Source organism: Ictalurus punctatus, chromosome 7 (assembly GCF_001660625.3).
Source record: "Ictalurus punctatus breed USDA103 chromosome 7, Coco_2.0, whole genome shotgun sequence".
Lineage (NCBI taxonomy): Eukaryota > Metazoa > Chordata > Actinopteri > Siluriformes > Ictaluridae > Ictalurus > Ictalurus punctatus.
The window spans coordinates 13831157-13846987 of NC_030422.2; the positions used below are offsets into that span (position 1 = coordinate 13831157).

General features: G+C 39.6%; 2 protein-coding genes across 3 annotated transcripts in view; both read right to left on the reverse strand.

Annotated features, from left to right (window-relative positions):
* The window catches only part of rgs12a (regulator of G protein signaling 12a), a 38047-nt gene extending 31806 nt beyond the window's left edge, over positions 1-6241 (reverse strand). For both annotated transcript variants that reach the window (XR_001813226.3, XM_017472643.3), the window contains exons 1-3: positions 6115-6241; positions 3790-5658; positions 764-859 (exon numbers count right to left, since the gene is read on the reverse strand). Coding sequence is in view for 1 of the 2 variants with exons in the window: in XM_017472643.3 (XP_017328132.1) it covers positions 764-859; positions 3790-5565 (1872 nt within the window). In the remaining variant the exon portion in view is untranslated. The remainder of the gene's footprint in view (positions 1-763; positions 860-3789; positions 5659-6114) is intronic.
* A 1387-nt stretch (positions 6242-7628) lies between these two features.
* On the reverse strand, positions 7629-11952 carry msantd1 (Myb/SANT-like DNA-binding domain containing 1). The gene is made up of 3 exons (XM_017471200.3): positions 11688-11952; positions 10841-11122; positions 7629-8369 (listed from the first exon to the last, which is right to left on the reverse strand). Exons 1-3 carry the CDS (start codon positions 11939-11941, stop codon positions 8120-8122), a joined length of 786 nt encoding a protein of 261 aa, XP_017326689.1. The 5' UTR covers positions 11942-11952; the 3' UTR covers positions 7629-8119.
* Positions 11953-15831: the final 3879 nt, after the last annotated feature.

The window sequence follows — 15831 nt, forward strand, 5'->3', positions numbered from 1 at the left end:
TTTATCTGTCGATCTGGAAGAGACTTTTGTTTGCAATAATAATAATAATAATAATAATAATAATAATAATAATAATAATAATAGTTGTTGTTGTGGTGGTGGTTTTCTTTAAAGCCAATGACATACTGAAGCACAAGTCATAAACCAGATGCCCAGAACCACTTAAACTCAGCAGTGTTTCATATCTGTTGTCACAGTTTGAGGAGCTGTGGAAAATTACATGTTTTTGTGCTTTGTGGGTGAGGATCCTAATGATATCACAATTGTGTGATTAGCGTGGAGTGCCATGTGTGAAATACAACAGTATTTGGTCTTCGTTTATGGAACATTCGAAAAAACAACCATTCCTTCTCCAACTCTGTGACTGTGATCCAAGGACCACAGACAAAACACACTGTCATGTTTTCACATCATGCAAGGATATGAAGCATGTTGAGAAACAGTGAGCTGTACTGCTGAAGATAACTTGGAAAGTAAAGCTGAGTCACTTGTCTAATAGCATCAGTCTAATAGTGTAGGCTGTAAAAAAATGTTGAAGAGTTTTGCTGCAGACATTAGTGCACCCACGCTACAGGAATGTTAGTGTTTTGCTCAGCTGTGTTGGCTGTGTAATAGAACATCCTGGTTATGGTCATCACTTCAGCACAAAAACATAGGCCTATAGTTTGAGTGCCTAGGATCTCATGCCTAGATCTCATGCTCAAAATAGCAAAGAACCAGTAAACATGAGGACGGCTGCATGTTTTTTAAAGAAAAAGCATACCTCAAGGTCATCAAGTGAACGTGCCAGGCTGAGTCGGTTGGTGCGAGCTGTTTTTCGAACAGAGCGTCCTCTAGTGAGACCCCAAAATCTGTAGCCCTGAGGAGAGAAAATAACCAATATGACATATTGTACCATTAACATTGCTATATTGTTATTTATCATATATAATAATAACTCCCTAAACAAGATGCAGTGTCAATTAAGTAAAATCTGATTTTAACTGTAAACATTTTGTAAGAATATTTATGAAAAATCTAGGAAGCAAAAATAAGCAAAAAGGGTCACCCGTCTATTTCTGGGCATAAATAATTTAATCCTTAAATTAAATTAAAAACATAAAATAAAAACTTAAATCATTTATTAAACGGAAAGTATTATAAAAATGCAATTACTGATCCCTTTCATTGCAACAAGAGTCAGCCTTTTGTGTTAACCTTTAGACTTATGACTAATTTTCAATAGACAACAAGAAAACAAATCGCTGTTCGCTGAGAAGAGATAAATCAAAGTAAAGCACCTTATAGAGTTCAGGTTTATTATTTATAGGAGAGAGCATAACAGTACACACAGTACATGCTACAAGTATGATAAGTTTTTGAAAGTGTTTGATTTAAGGTATAAATCATTTCCTTTTCAGTTCATATCCAATTAAGCATGCATCCCAAAAGCATACAAGAACTGAAAATAACACAAAGGCCCGTGAAGCACTGTAGCAAATCATTGTAAAGAAAAGTATTGCTTTAATTTAATTTATGTTCATTTACAATGTTTACTCAATAGCAAAAGTGCGATTGCCTTATACAGCACATATGGTCATTAATACTCAGTGACAAAAACTTAGCTTCTGTACATTTATGTCAGACATTTCATCTTTAATGAAATCAAGAAACATGTTAAGAATAGGCCTGTACAGACAATAATAATACTGCCTACAATAAATGTTTAGTGAAGTGTGAAATGTTAGAAATGTTTAGATCCAGGCACATGTACCACACCCTTGCTTTTCTGGTCCAAGACTTTGGATGTCCTCCAGTATTCATCCCATTTACAAGAATATTTTCATACAAATTCTGGCCGGAAACTGAGACCGTCAGGACTCTGGGTCATCTCCTCTATACCCTGACATGTGGAGAAAAACATATGACTTGTCTGAAGCCTGCTGCAGTCTGATCAATTGGTGTCTGCAAGAAGAATGTACGAAACTACCATCTTGGAGCCTTTTATATAGGTTTAACGGGTTTCCCCTCCAACTGCTTCTTCCTTATAAAGCACTCATTTATAGTGCCATTTGGGGACTACAATAAGATACAAGTTTCCTTATTTAATTAATTCCTCCAGTAACGTCTTCAGTGAATGCTTTATTCTGGTTAGGGTTGTGGTGAATCCGGAGCCTCTCCTGGGAACACTAGGCACCAGATGGGAATACACTCAGTTACAGGGCACAGTGCACACCTAGGAGCTACAACCATGCCATGCTGCTTATTTAAACATGTGGGAATAATTGTGATTAAACTGTAATAAAATATAAGAACGCCAAGCTGTTCAAAAACTTTTGACTGGCATTGTATATACGTACTGATTAAGATTTGTTATACAGTGTATTTCATATAGTTATATATTTCCACCATGGTCTAACAACAAAGCATTTTTTGAGGGGGCCCAGGGCAAGCATCACACAGACTCATCTGCCTGCATTGTTTATCCTCTTTTTTTTTTTTTTTTAGACTTCGTGCCTTGTGGGATAATCAAGAACAGTTATCTGATAAACATATGTTTGAATGGAATGACAATGATATCACACATACCACACAGACCTGTAATTTCCTTTCCATCTGTACACTGGGTTTCCTCAAAACAGATGCAAGCACCAGAGTTAACTGAAGTTAATCTTAGCATCACTTTAGCTTGAAGCTAAAAATATGCCTTATTACAGAAATACTACAGCATAAACCAGCAAAACTGCATTAAGCAGAATTCCCCGAGCACTATAACATTTGTGGGCCTCTTTCAACACTATCTGAGCTACAGCTGAAATCAGATTACAGTGGTCCAACACAGTTAATGTTGTGGGGGGATGGTCTTGTACAATGAGGACAATTACATTTTATAGCACATAATCAAATTAATGCACAAACCGTGATAAATTAAGACTGAAGACTGAAGTCACTTAGCTTAAACACAATGCTTATTATCCCTGTTTAGAGAAATTAGCCGACTGTTGCCAGGTGACGCTCTTGAATTGAAACCAAGCTTAACTGCTTTCCCACTGATCCGTCTGCCATAATCACATTGGACTCCACTAATCAACACAACAGCTCCATCTGCTGTGCCCCAACCATGTAGCACCATCTGTTCTACAGATCATGATTTAGTGTGCAAATTAGTCTGCCAGCCTCATGACAAAGACATAGCTAAGAATCAGTGCTAGGTTTTAGTTTGCATTATAAGCTTTTACTTCAAATGAATAGGTACATCAAAATAAACTCGGAAGCTTTAGAGTGTAATCTTATTACCTCTTCTTGTATATAGGTTAAATGATCAATTTACATGACATGTAGTTATACATATCAGCACTTCAAAGTGTCTAGGTAGTAATATTTAATGGACAAATTGATCCTCAGTTGCTAGAAGTAATGGTAATATATGCTGTGTTAGTTACTTAACTAAAAATTCCATCTTAAAATTTCGTATACACGTGTATATATATATATATATATATATATATATATATATATATATATATATATATATATATATATATATATACACACACACACACATATACATACACACACACACACACACACATATACATATATATATATATATATATATATATATATATATATATATATATATATATATATATACACACACACACATATATATATATATATATATATATATATATATATATATATATGTATATATATATATATATATATATATATATATATATATATATATATATATATATATATATATATATATATATATATATATATATATAAAACAAGTGTTGTTACCTTGTTTTCTCCATCCTTATTCTTGGATCCACTGTTAAACAGTTTCAAAGTCAGATCATATGCGAGATCACCAGGTGTTTTGTATCTCAGTGGAGGGATTTGTTCCATGGCAGGTGGTAAAGTGCTGTTTTTAGCTTTGGGTCCACCGGTATCGCTGTCAGCCAGGCTGTCAATGCTGGTGGGCCGAGGTTTCTGCCAGCGAGCGCGGATACTAACAGAGGGCCAGCGCTGACTTCCTCTCCGTTTGGTCTTATTTTCAGGCAGTTGTGACTGCTTACACTGAGAAATAGAATTTAAAGGCACACTATGTGAAACCTCTTCTCCAATAGACGCATTTGTTTGTGGAGTGGCAGGGACAGGAAATGGCTCTGCAAGAAGGCACCTACGTTCTGGCCTTAGGGATGGCTCATTGCTCTGCTGGGAGATGCATGGAGATGGTTTATCCCAAGTTGTATGGGAACTGTTTGGAGATGTAAGACTCCACTGGTCAGCAAAACTCTCCTGATCCTCTGGAGACACGTTTCCAATCCCGCTGTCCCCACTGCCACTGTTTCGTGTGCTTTGCTGTTCGTCACAATCCTCACTATCCAGTTTGACTCTCAATTTCTCAATATGGTCTCCCATGTCTGTGTAGAGGACTGACACAAAGTTTAACATTGAATACGGAGTATGGGGAAACTCCAGACAACCCTGGGTGTCCGAGTCAGCAGTGCACGAAAAGCCAAAGTGATCAGAGATGCTTTTATGGTCATCGTGATCACAGAGTTCTGGGTCTATGATGAATACATGACATAATGTCTTCATGCAAGTGCTTTGCTCTGCTTTTTTTGGGCCAGTTTTCATCACCTCATTTGAGATAAGACCAAAAAACCTATTATCTTCAGTACATACTGCACACAAGACCAGGTTCTCTGCAGGGTATGCAGCCAAAACCACATCCCTGTCATCACAAAGCTGCACACAATTACACTTGACCCTCATCATCACCAAGTAATGGGTTTTCTGCTCAGTTGCAATTTGAGTAATACATTCCCGTATTGCTCGTAAGGTTTCCTTTTCAGAGTGGGAAATCACTAGATCCAGTTCTATGGAGTTTATGTATCCTACCACCATTCCCACGTTTAGAGCGCTGGAGTCAGGCAAAATATCATGCTGACTCTGAAAGTCTGAGAAAACGGAATCTTTACTCACAACACGAGATGGTTCCTCCCGATCAAGTGCATGCGGGTTGTGTTTTGACGGACACCAATGAGACCAGTAAGACATATCTGGTTCTGATCTTGGTCTCTGTTTAGGTTGTTTTTTTGATGCGTTAGTACAAGCCTGACCTGAAATTTCCAAAACAGTATTAAAACTGCCCACTGACTCCCCTATACCTTCCTCATAAGATTCCACTTGTCCTGTATTTGACCAAGTTTCTTTCTGCTTTCCCTGAAAAACCAGGGAACCTGAGGCAAAATTTACTGAATGTCGGTCAACTGATGAGACAAGCAAACTAAGAGATCGTAATGATGACCCGATGAGCTCCACTACGGTTTCATGTGAAGCTGCGGACACATCGGTGCCGTTCACACTCAAAACACAGTCACCAGGCTTCAATCCAGCATCATCAGCTGGACTTCCTTTCATGATTCCACTCAGGACACAGGGAGCCTGGCCAACCACGGTAAATCCGTATCCAGCTCTACCTCGCTCTATCTCCACGCTGCGGACTTTTGGGGCTAGAGAGAAGTCCAGAGATCTCTTCACACCTCCAGCAGGCTCCAGAGCTCTCATTTCTGCCTGCGAGATGCAACCAAATCACAACAAAAGGCTTGGGTGATACTGCTGCGCAGAGTCCAAATCAATGAGCCACAGTCATTGTAGGTACTGTAAAACAAGAGGAAAAGAAGCAGAAAGGAAGATTTTATCAACTAAACTAGACGGTGTTATAGGAAAATAGAAATAAAAAAGTGTTTCTGGTTTGATTTCAGGTGCTACTCTAAGGCAGCATGTGAAAGCACTGGCACTGGAGACTCTGAGCTCACTCAGAGACCAGATTCTTATTGGAAAATATGAAGGCAAAACAAAGTTAACACAACGTTTATTGTAAATGCTCTTACTATTTATTATAAAGTTTCAGGGGGGAAAAGGTTAAACGTTTGTAGCCTTTATATCCCAAGATTGAACCAGACTACGGAACACTTATGTTTTGTTCCGTGTTTAAGATTAAAATAGTAAGTTAACGTCACGTATCAAAGTTCACAAACGTACACCACAAACGTTACACATTATTACTAAATATTTCTCAACTATATCAGCCCTAACAAACGTACGCTCACTTACCTGACCATAACACTTCGTATTTTCAAAGTTTCAGTCTTCTTTCCACTTCTGTCCAGTGTCCAGACAACCACTGCTATTCACTATTGTACTCAACACAAAGCGTCATTCAGTCTCTATGGCACCGTAACGATCGCCAACCTAAAGTGAGCCCTTCTGATTCGCTGAGAGCCCCGTCAATCCGACTCAACGTTTAAACAAATACTTGGCGCTTATTGGAGCTCGGAAAATCACGTGGAACGCTTAGGGCGCGTACCAACGGCTCCGTGCGCGCGTGGGCGGAGACCCTTGAGTGTTGCCCCGCCCAATACAGAACTCAGGCAATGTGCGCTGGTGCACGCGTGGCTTTAAGTTATGCGGCTGCGCTAGTTATACGTCTTCTAAATGTTTGCGAAATGTTTACGGAGAGTAGCTGTTTTAGGCAATATGTTGCCATCCATTGTACCCATTTAAAAAGTAACATTTATTTCACCGACCCACCACGAATATAATCCAAATATTCAAATATTAGGCTCATTATTTTAATATTTACAGTAATATTCTGGCTGTTTATGGAGTTTTATCCCTAAAATTTCCGCTGACAAACACATTAGATGCAAGATGACATTATGTATAGGCCCACTTGTTTTAGTTCTTGAGGATTGGATCAAACTTACACAATTAAAGTGACAAGGGGCCAATAACTTTCCATCACTGTAACAAAGGTGTAAAATAAAAACGAAATAATATAATAAAATTAAATAAAACTGACCCCAGGGCTGGGGGTTCGATTCCCGCCATTGCCCTGTGTGTGCGGAGTTTGCATGTTCTCGCTGTGTTGCAGTGGTTTCCTCCTGGTACGCCACTTTCCTCCCCCAGTCCAAAGACATGCATGGTAGGTTGATTGGCATGTCCATAGTGTATGAATGTGTATGTGATTGTGCCCTGCGATGGATTGGCACACCGTCCAGGGTGTACCCATTCTAGTACCCAATGCTCCCTGGGATAGGCTTCAAGTTCCCTGCAACCCTGTAGGATAAGTGTTATTGAAACTGTATGGATGGAAAATGTACCCCCTGGTTAACTATGCTTAATGGTTACCAATGGTTAGTTTGCCTTGCACTTCTGGGGTTGGTGGTTTGAATCCTGCCTCCAGAGCTTTCATGTTCTCCCCAGGTCCATGCATTTGCTTTCCTCCAGGTACTCCAGTTTGAGGTTGATTGGCATTTCCTAATTGTCCTTAGTGTATGACTGGGTATGCAATTTTGCCAACCTCCAGGGTGTCCCCTGTCTTGTGTCCGGAGTTCCCTGGGATAGGCTCCAGGCTCCCTTGCGATCCTGTGTAGGATAAGCAATATGGAAAATGGATGGACCCCCTGGATATGCTTCATGATCCCTTGGGGGGTCACAAGACCCCACTTTGAGAAACACTGGTTTAAGTTAAACAAATTCAGGTGTTTAATACATTATGGGTCTGTAAATCCTAGCTGCATTTATGGTGGTCATAGGCTTTCACAGTGGGTTAAATGATAAAACACAACCAGGCAGACAACAGTTTATATAAGGCTTTACAGATGTTACAAAATAAAGTCTTTTTTTTTTTTTTTTTTTAAAGAAAATCACACAGTTGAATAAAATGTTATCATTATGTATAGCATCTTAGAGTAACATCTGAAATCCTCTAACAATACTTAAACAATATAGTACCAAAGATGCAATAGTAAACAAGTTCTGTGTGTTTATTTCAATTAGTGCTGTGTTCCTCTCATGTAAGATACTTTAGATTGTCATATATTGAGTTTTGTACACCTGCACACTCAATACACTTCAAAACTCTGAGTCATGTTAATGAGATGTGAGACCATTGGCTATAGCAGCTTTGTGATCTTCCACCTTCCCCACTTGCTGTCAAATCAAACAATTGCAAATTAAACAGAACTATGTATTTCAATAGCTTTGCTGCTGATCCACAAAAAGCATTATGAAGCTGTGAATACCAGTTTATGTGGAGCTTATAAATGGGTTACACTCAGGTATGTGTATTTGTAAGATAGGGTGTGGATGGGATCATCTTCTCGAGCAAGTTCATCATTCGTTCCTGGAGCTGCAGGCTTTGTACCTGCAGGAAGTTTTGCTGGTGCATTACACGTCGCACTTCTCGGCATGTGTCCTCCACAGCACGGCTCATTTTCCTCTGCTCTTTCAGCATCGCTTCCATCACACGCAACTTCCTGCGGCGCAGTGATGTACCGTGTGGCAATCTCGGTCTCTTCATAGGCCTGAAGACACAGATGTGCAATTATAATCTAAGTAGGACTATATTTCAAAGACCATTAAAATAATCTGTGTAGATTAGAATTATGGTGTGTTGGCTCATCCATAGGGGCAGGTGTGGCAGAGTCAACCATTTATATCAGCCATTCAACACATATTAATCTTCATAAAGACCTCATTCACAACTCCATACATTTTAATTCTGCTGAAATACTGATTACCTCTTTTGAATGACCAGCATTAAAAAAGTTAGCTATTTAACAGATATAAGCCAGTTTTCCATTGATTTGTTTGTCTTAGATCTTGTGCAATTAGCTTCCATAGAGTTGTGCTGCATTCGACTCAAGGTCATAATTCTCAAGCTCCAAGCAGTAAAAACCAAAAAAAATGCTCCCTCAACTTAAAATGTCAACTCATCAACTTGAGGTAATCTTGTTTAACTACAAATTCCTTGCCAGTTTAAAGAGTGACATCAATTTAACATCCAAATTTAGCATCCGAAGTAAACAAAGTACCACTTCTTACCTTTAAATGAGCCATGCTGTGTATACAAGTATTTGCTTTAGATCAATCATCATACAGACATATAAGCTTGTTAAATCTAAAACACTGTCTATACAGTTGAGTGTTTGAGGATGAAATTATAAATCACTCATCACAGTTTGCTGCCTAGCTTGTTGATAACAAAAGATGAACATGGAGGCGCCCATGTATTTTCCCCATTTCGTAGTCAAATGTGCCGAAGCTGAAAATGACGTTGTTCTGACCTGTGAATTACCACTCACAAGGTAAGTCTAATGCAGCATTATTATTGTATCTAGTGGTCAAAAATGGGAACAGCAACAAACGCTAACAGATGTCCACAGGAGCAGGAATCATGCTGCCCCATACTCTCACTCTATGAACAATTTCAGTGAAGAAGAAGCAGGACAATTAATGACAGGATTGCCAGATTAAGCTAGTTTAAAAATTCTCCATGGCCATCAAGATATTATTTTATAACAAATAAATGGAATTAAATCTACTACATTTCTGCACAATGGCAAAGTAGTAGCGCAGCAAGTGTGTCTGTGATGTACACAACTAGTTCTCTGATAAGATACCTTGAGATTGGGAGAATGAAAGATGGATTATAGATGGATTAACAGATAATGTCGGTAAATCATAAATACATGTGAAATACTTGTTCCCCATGCAAAGGCTGAGGAAAAGAAGGATAATTTCTCCCTTTTGCAAAAGGGTTGAAAATTTTTGTACTAGTTTCAGGTATTTTGTGGGTTTTGAGAAGTAGTTGGGATGAAAATTTCACTCAACTCTGGTCAATGATATTCCTTCGAACGCAGTTGCACAAAGGTATGTCTAAAACCACTCAAAACAAGCTGCTCAACTGTATGCAGTTGATCCACAACTGTTATATGACATAGCCTTCTCTTAATAGACTTCTAGGCTTAATTTTGTTTGCGGCAAAATATATGGTCATGAGCCACTGCTGAATATATGTAGATTATTATTAAACTGTTTAATGGGCTTTAATACCCAAGTTACTACAAAAATTGCCTAGGAACATCTCTTCACCTCTTTAAAAATATCAGGATTGAGCCTACATAGCCTACAGGAACATTAAATTTCAGTCGTTGGGTTCTGGAGCTTGGGGCAGGATTTAATTGAATTTAATTGGTTATAACAATCTCTGTAAAAGAATGACATCTGAAAGTGATCTTGGATTCAACCACCAGTTTATTTCTAGTTTGCTTATGCATAAATATGTAATTACAAATACTTTTTTATGCATTTCTACCCGTTTCTGTCAGAACATATACACTAGATAGCCAAAGGTTTAGTGACAACTAACCATCACACCCATACAGTATGTGCTTGCTGAACATCCCATTCCAGATTTAGTCCCCCATCTGCTGTTATAATAATCTCCACTCTTTTGGAATGGCTTTCCACTAGATTTTGGAAAGTGGCTGTGGGGATTTGCCCTTTTAGACACAAGAGTGAGGTCAGGCACTGATGTTTGCCTCAGAAGGCTTAGTACACAGTCAGCATTTCTATTTATTCCAAAAGTGATGTGGTTGAGGTCAGGGCTCTGTTCAGGCCACGTAACTTCTTCCACACCAGCCTTGGTTTGTGCTCAGGGGCATCATCATGCTGGAACAGGATTAGGCCTCTTAGTTCCAGTGAAGGGAAATAGTAATGCTACAGCATACAAAGACATTCTAGACAATTCTCTGCTGCCAACCTTGTGGCAACAGTTTGGGGAGGAACCACATATGGTTGTGAAGGTCAGGTGTCCCCATACTTTTAGCAGTATTGTGTAGTTTAGTAAGCATGTAATATGTCTAAAGCCATAGAGATTTTTCTGCTACTGAGCTCATGAGTTATGTTATGTTAAAACATGCTATGTACAGTATGTTGCTAATTCATTGACAAAATTCGTGGACACTTAATATCATGCAGGTGTCCTAATTACCTGGACTCGAAGGAACTCACAGAGACCTCTGTCCCCTCATCGTCCTCCTCTTTGACCTCCCTTTCCTCTGAGGAGCCAGTGTACTCAGGTAGAAAGCCTATGACTGGCGTCCCAGCTTGGGATACAGAGGGTTCAGGTTGTGAAGTTGATGCTCCAGTGATTTGAGGGTCCAGTGGGCTCATATGGGTCTGCTCTGGTATTTTGGACAAAATCCTCTCAATGGACTTGTAATATGGCCAGTCAGGCGTGCCACTACCACCACTGGCTGTGTGCTTCAGCTTCCTGTTAACGAGAGTGGTATGTATGTGGCGTAGTGAATCATGTGACATTGCACACTGATAAGGGTTATATTGTTAAGAATATATGTGCAAAGCACAAAGCTTTTAAATTATTAAAAGCATCAGCAACAGGTAGGTTTCAGGTTGTCCAAGTTTGCCTTAGACATTAAGACATCAGTACAAGCTTCTATCTAGCATTTTATCCTCACCTAGATTGAATATTATCATACAAAATTCTTGTTTTGTCTAGAATGTTGAAAATAGTATAATGCAAAAATGTTTTGCCCAGAGTGTTAAGAATGATCTAAAACAAAATAACTGTTTTGTCTAGAAGGTTGAGAGTGGTAAAACACAAATGGTTTGTTTTGCCTAGAATGTTATGTTCTTGAATTTTGTAGAATAAAAATAATCTGTTTAGTCTAGAATCAGTTTTGGAGTGTCCTTTAGGCAGGAAAGATTATTGACTTCTTACTGTTGCTTTAAGTAGCCTGTAAGAATTTAATCAAATTTAGTCAATGCACACTTAAAATTGTAAGGTGTGAATAAATGTTTTAAAATGTTACCCTTACACTTGCCTGTACTGGAATGTCATATTGGTGATTTTCATCTTTATCTCCTCCCTGTGACGGTGTTCGCCGGTCAGGTCATACAGTCGCTTAGCCATCATTTCGTAGATCTTAGCATTGCGTTTGGCCTTCTTGAGCTCAGTGACGTACTCTTCCCAGATGTACAGAAGCCCTTTCATTTCTGAATCTGTCCAATTGCGTGCTCTTCTGTGCTTCTCATTTTGCACTATATAACTGAAGCAGTCTTCAGCGGACATTTTGTAAAGCACCTATCTCTCTCTCCCTCTCTCTTTCAGATTTTTGTACAAACAAAATCCTGGAAGGTTTTGTTTCACTGCAGCAAGCTTTTAGAAAGCCACCTTTTCCCTTTCCTTTCTGTTCTTTCCTCGGGCTTGTGATTATGTGTGAGAGAGGCCACCCGTTCTGCCCTTCCCCCCTCTAACTCAGTTAAGAGGCATCAGAATGGGGCCTGGAGGGCTGGAGCAATCAGCTTTAAAAGCTTTTAAAGAGGGAAGTTCGTCACTGTGATGTCAAGTTGCCCTGGCAACAGCCAGCCCAAGCCCTTCCTCCCGCTCCACCTCCGCCCCCTTTCTCTATCTCACGTTCTCTGTCTCACTCGCTTTCGGATCTGAAACAAAAAGCTTTTAGCAGAAAGCCAGTGAAGTACAAACTCTACATGTGAAATATGACTCCATGGTGTTGGTGTAGGTAGAAGATGAGCTGTTTCCTTGACAACCGGCCTTGCTGTGGGCTGTGCAGTCCCAATCCATAATGTGTTTAAAAGCTTTTAATGGTAGAGCACAAATCTTGTCTGCTGTCACTTCCAAGATGCACTTAGAATGTGCACATTCCAGTTGTCTTTAAAAGCATGTCTATATGTGGCAGTGTGCCTGCAAATATACATCGTGTCAGCAAAATAGATGCATATTTTTTTTTGTATTTAGCTTTCATGAGATTGCATTTCTTTCTGTTTGGATTTATGAGCATGTGGATACAGTGATCATTGTCTGAGCATATTTACCCCACCTTCTCTCCTCTCCCCTCCTCCTGTGTCCCCTCCCCACATACTTGTAGGATCAGCCACCCTTTGGTAGTGTTTCAGATTACATTTACTAAGGATCATAGCAGTGTCTGAATAGAAACAATGAGATCCTGAGACACCTAGCAGCACAGATTGGTGCTGTTATGACTAACTCAGTTAACTACAATATATCCATTGGTCCATCTGTTGTGTTTTGCTGATCCAGGCCTCCATTACTAATGATTGTGAGCCGTGAATGCTCAGACTGAAATTTTCGGGATCTGTGAATCACTTTGCAGTTTGTAGGCTAGGGGTTATATTGATATTTAATTAACTGAAAGACGTGTTACCAGCACATTGGAACTGGGTTTAAGGACAGAAAGGGAAAAATATTATAGTGACAGTAATATAAAATAGTTACTGAAATATACAGTAAATAACCTGGGATTAACACAGTAAAGTTGATTTTTTTTTGCGACTCCACCAACTTGGAAGAATACATGGCATCAGTGAGCAGCTACATCTGCAAGTGCACTGATGACATTACTGTCTCCAAGACCATCACCATATGCTCCAACCAAAAGCAGTGGATGACTGCAGAAGTGCATGCACTGCTGAGGACCCAAGACTCCGTATTCAGGGCAGGTGACAAGGTGGCCCTAAGAACAAACTGAACCTGCCCCGGTCCATCAGAGTGGCAAATCATCCACATGCTCAGAAAATCCATAATCACTTCAGAGATAGCGGTGACACATGGTGCATGTGGCAGGGCATTCAGGCCATCAGCAACTACAGGACAACACCACCCGCCTCCAACAGTGATGCCTCACTTCCAGATGCACTGAACAACTTCTACACTCATTTTGAGGTGCAGAATGAAGTGGCGGTGAGGAAGACCACTCCTCCTACCAATGATCAGGTGCTCTGTCTAACCATGGCTGATGTGAGAAAAAACTACACAAAGTCAACCCACAGAAAGCTGCTGGACCAGACAACATTCCTGGCAGAGTGCTCAAAGGATGTGCAGACCAGCTGATGGATGTTCTCACTGACATCTTCAACATCTCCCTGAGAAACACCATCATTCCAATGTGCTTCAAGGCCACTGTCAGTCCAGATTGGGAACCGCATCTCCAGCACCACCACACTGAGCACTGGGGCCCCCCAGGGCTGTGTGCTCAGTCCACTGCTGTTCACTCTGCTGACTCATGATTGCGTAGCAATGGACAGCTCGAATCACATCATCAATTTCGCCAATTTCGCCAATGACATGACCGTGGTGGGTCTCATCGGCAAGAATGACGAGTCAGCATACAGAGAGGAGGTATAGCGGCTAACAAACTGGTGAAGAGCCAACAACCTGTCTCTGAATGTGGACAAAACAAAAGAGATTGTTGTTGACTTCAGGAGAGCACGGGGTGACCACTCTTTGCTGAACATTGATGGTTCCTCCGTGGAGATCATCAAGAACACCAAATTCCTGGCGGACAACCTCTCCTGGTCCCTCAACACCAGCTCCATAACTAAGAAAGCCCAGCAGTGTCTCTACTTTCTGCAAAGGCTGAAAAAAGTCCATTTCCCATCCTCAAACATTCTACAAAGAAACCATTGAGAGCATTGTGAGCAGCTGCATCATTACCTGGTTTGGAAATGGCACCTTATCGGATTGCATGAATTAAGAGAGGAACATTCATGAGTTATGTATGACACACAAAACAAATACTATTCATTCATCCTTATCTTCCATATCATGACACTCTGCCCTCTCACTCCTAGCTTTTTTTTACCTAGTGGTCCAAAGTAATTTAAATCTAGTTTTTTCATCCTGCCCAACTTACCGTCTCTCTCACCTTAAAACTCTTCTCTCTCTTTCTTGCGTTTTTTGACTATCAACAAAAATAAGAGTGACAGCCTGTGTCCGTGCAATAAAAAAATGAAAGTGGTACAGTAAAAGCCCATAGTAGCTTGAGAATCTGCACAGATGATAGCTGAAACACTTTACAGACACTCAGGGCCGGACTGGGACATAATTTCAGGCTGGGAGTCTCACACTCAACCAGGCAACCCCATACACCCACAATAAATTCTAAAACTACTGACAACCCTATTTCCCCCCCTAAATTCGATTTATTACACACAGTTTGGCCATCCCATAAAAACATAAACAAGCAACCTAGAGGGAGTGAAGCAGTCCTAATTTATATCAGCTTACATGGGCATGCCAAGCATTTAACAAACATCAGAAGTGCAAAGCTGCCAGTAACTTTTCACTCACAAAAGTAGATTAAATGCAGAAGAGATGTAAACAAAATACACTTTTTGTTGCCATTATTCATGTACCTGTCACTTCTTTACCAGGTCTACTGCTATGAACAGAACTATCTCCACATTGCTGGAAAACTTTTTAACCTCACTGTAATTTGTGAGCACAGAATCTAAATTTCTTTTAGTTAAAATTTTAAAGCATCACATTAGGGCACTGAGGTGGTGTTGTTGTTTTGAGACTTAAAAAATACTTAAAATACCTACGATTTAACCATACTATATTTCATGCAAATATATTAAAGCATATTTCTCTCATTTGATCCCTACCTGTCATCTTAGGTTGACCCTGAAGTGTGAGCACTGCACAGAGCTAGTGTCAGGTTGACTCTCTTCACCTTATTGTGAGAAATAGGAGAAAAATGTTTGTTTTGGGGTTTTTATGGGCAGACACAAATTTTTTAAGTGCCTAAATATCTGTTAGCACAATACTAACTACATCATGACAATATCCATTTAGAAAAATCCTAATATTGAACATAATGTTAACTTTTATGACCCGTAGCTAGCTTGGAAAAGTGTTTATTGTTGTTATTGTTGCTGTTGTTTACCCTAGCTGTATTTGTAATTTCAACATTTAAAATAACATGGAGGGCTCCCTAAATGTACTGTACGTAAATTTAGATATTTTTCTGATAAATTACTTATTATTATAACTATACAGTAGATAATGTCTTTTAGCATATTTTGAGTGACGATAGTAATAGTGCTAACGTTTGCTAGGAGTGAAACTGTGGTTAATATTTGATTAGCTAAGTTAACAAACACAACGCTACAGTACTGATGAGACTGACCTGCACTTAT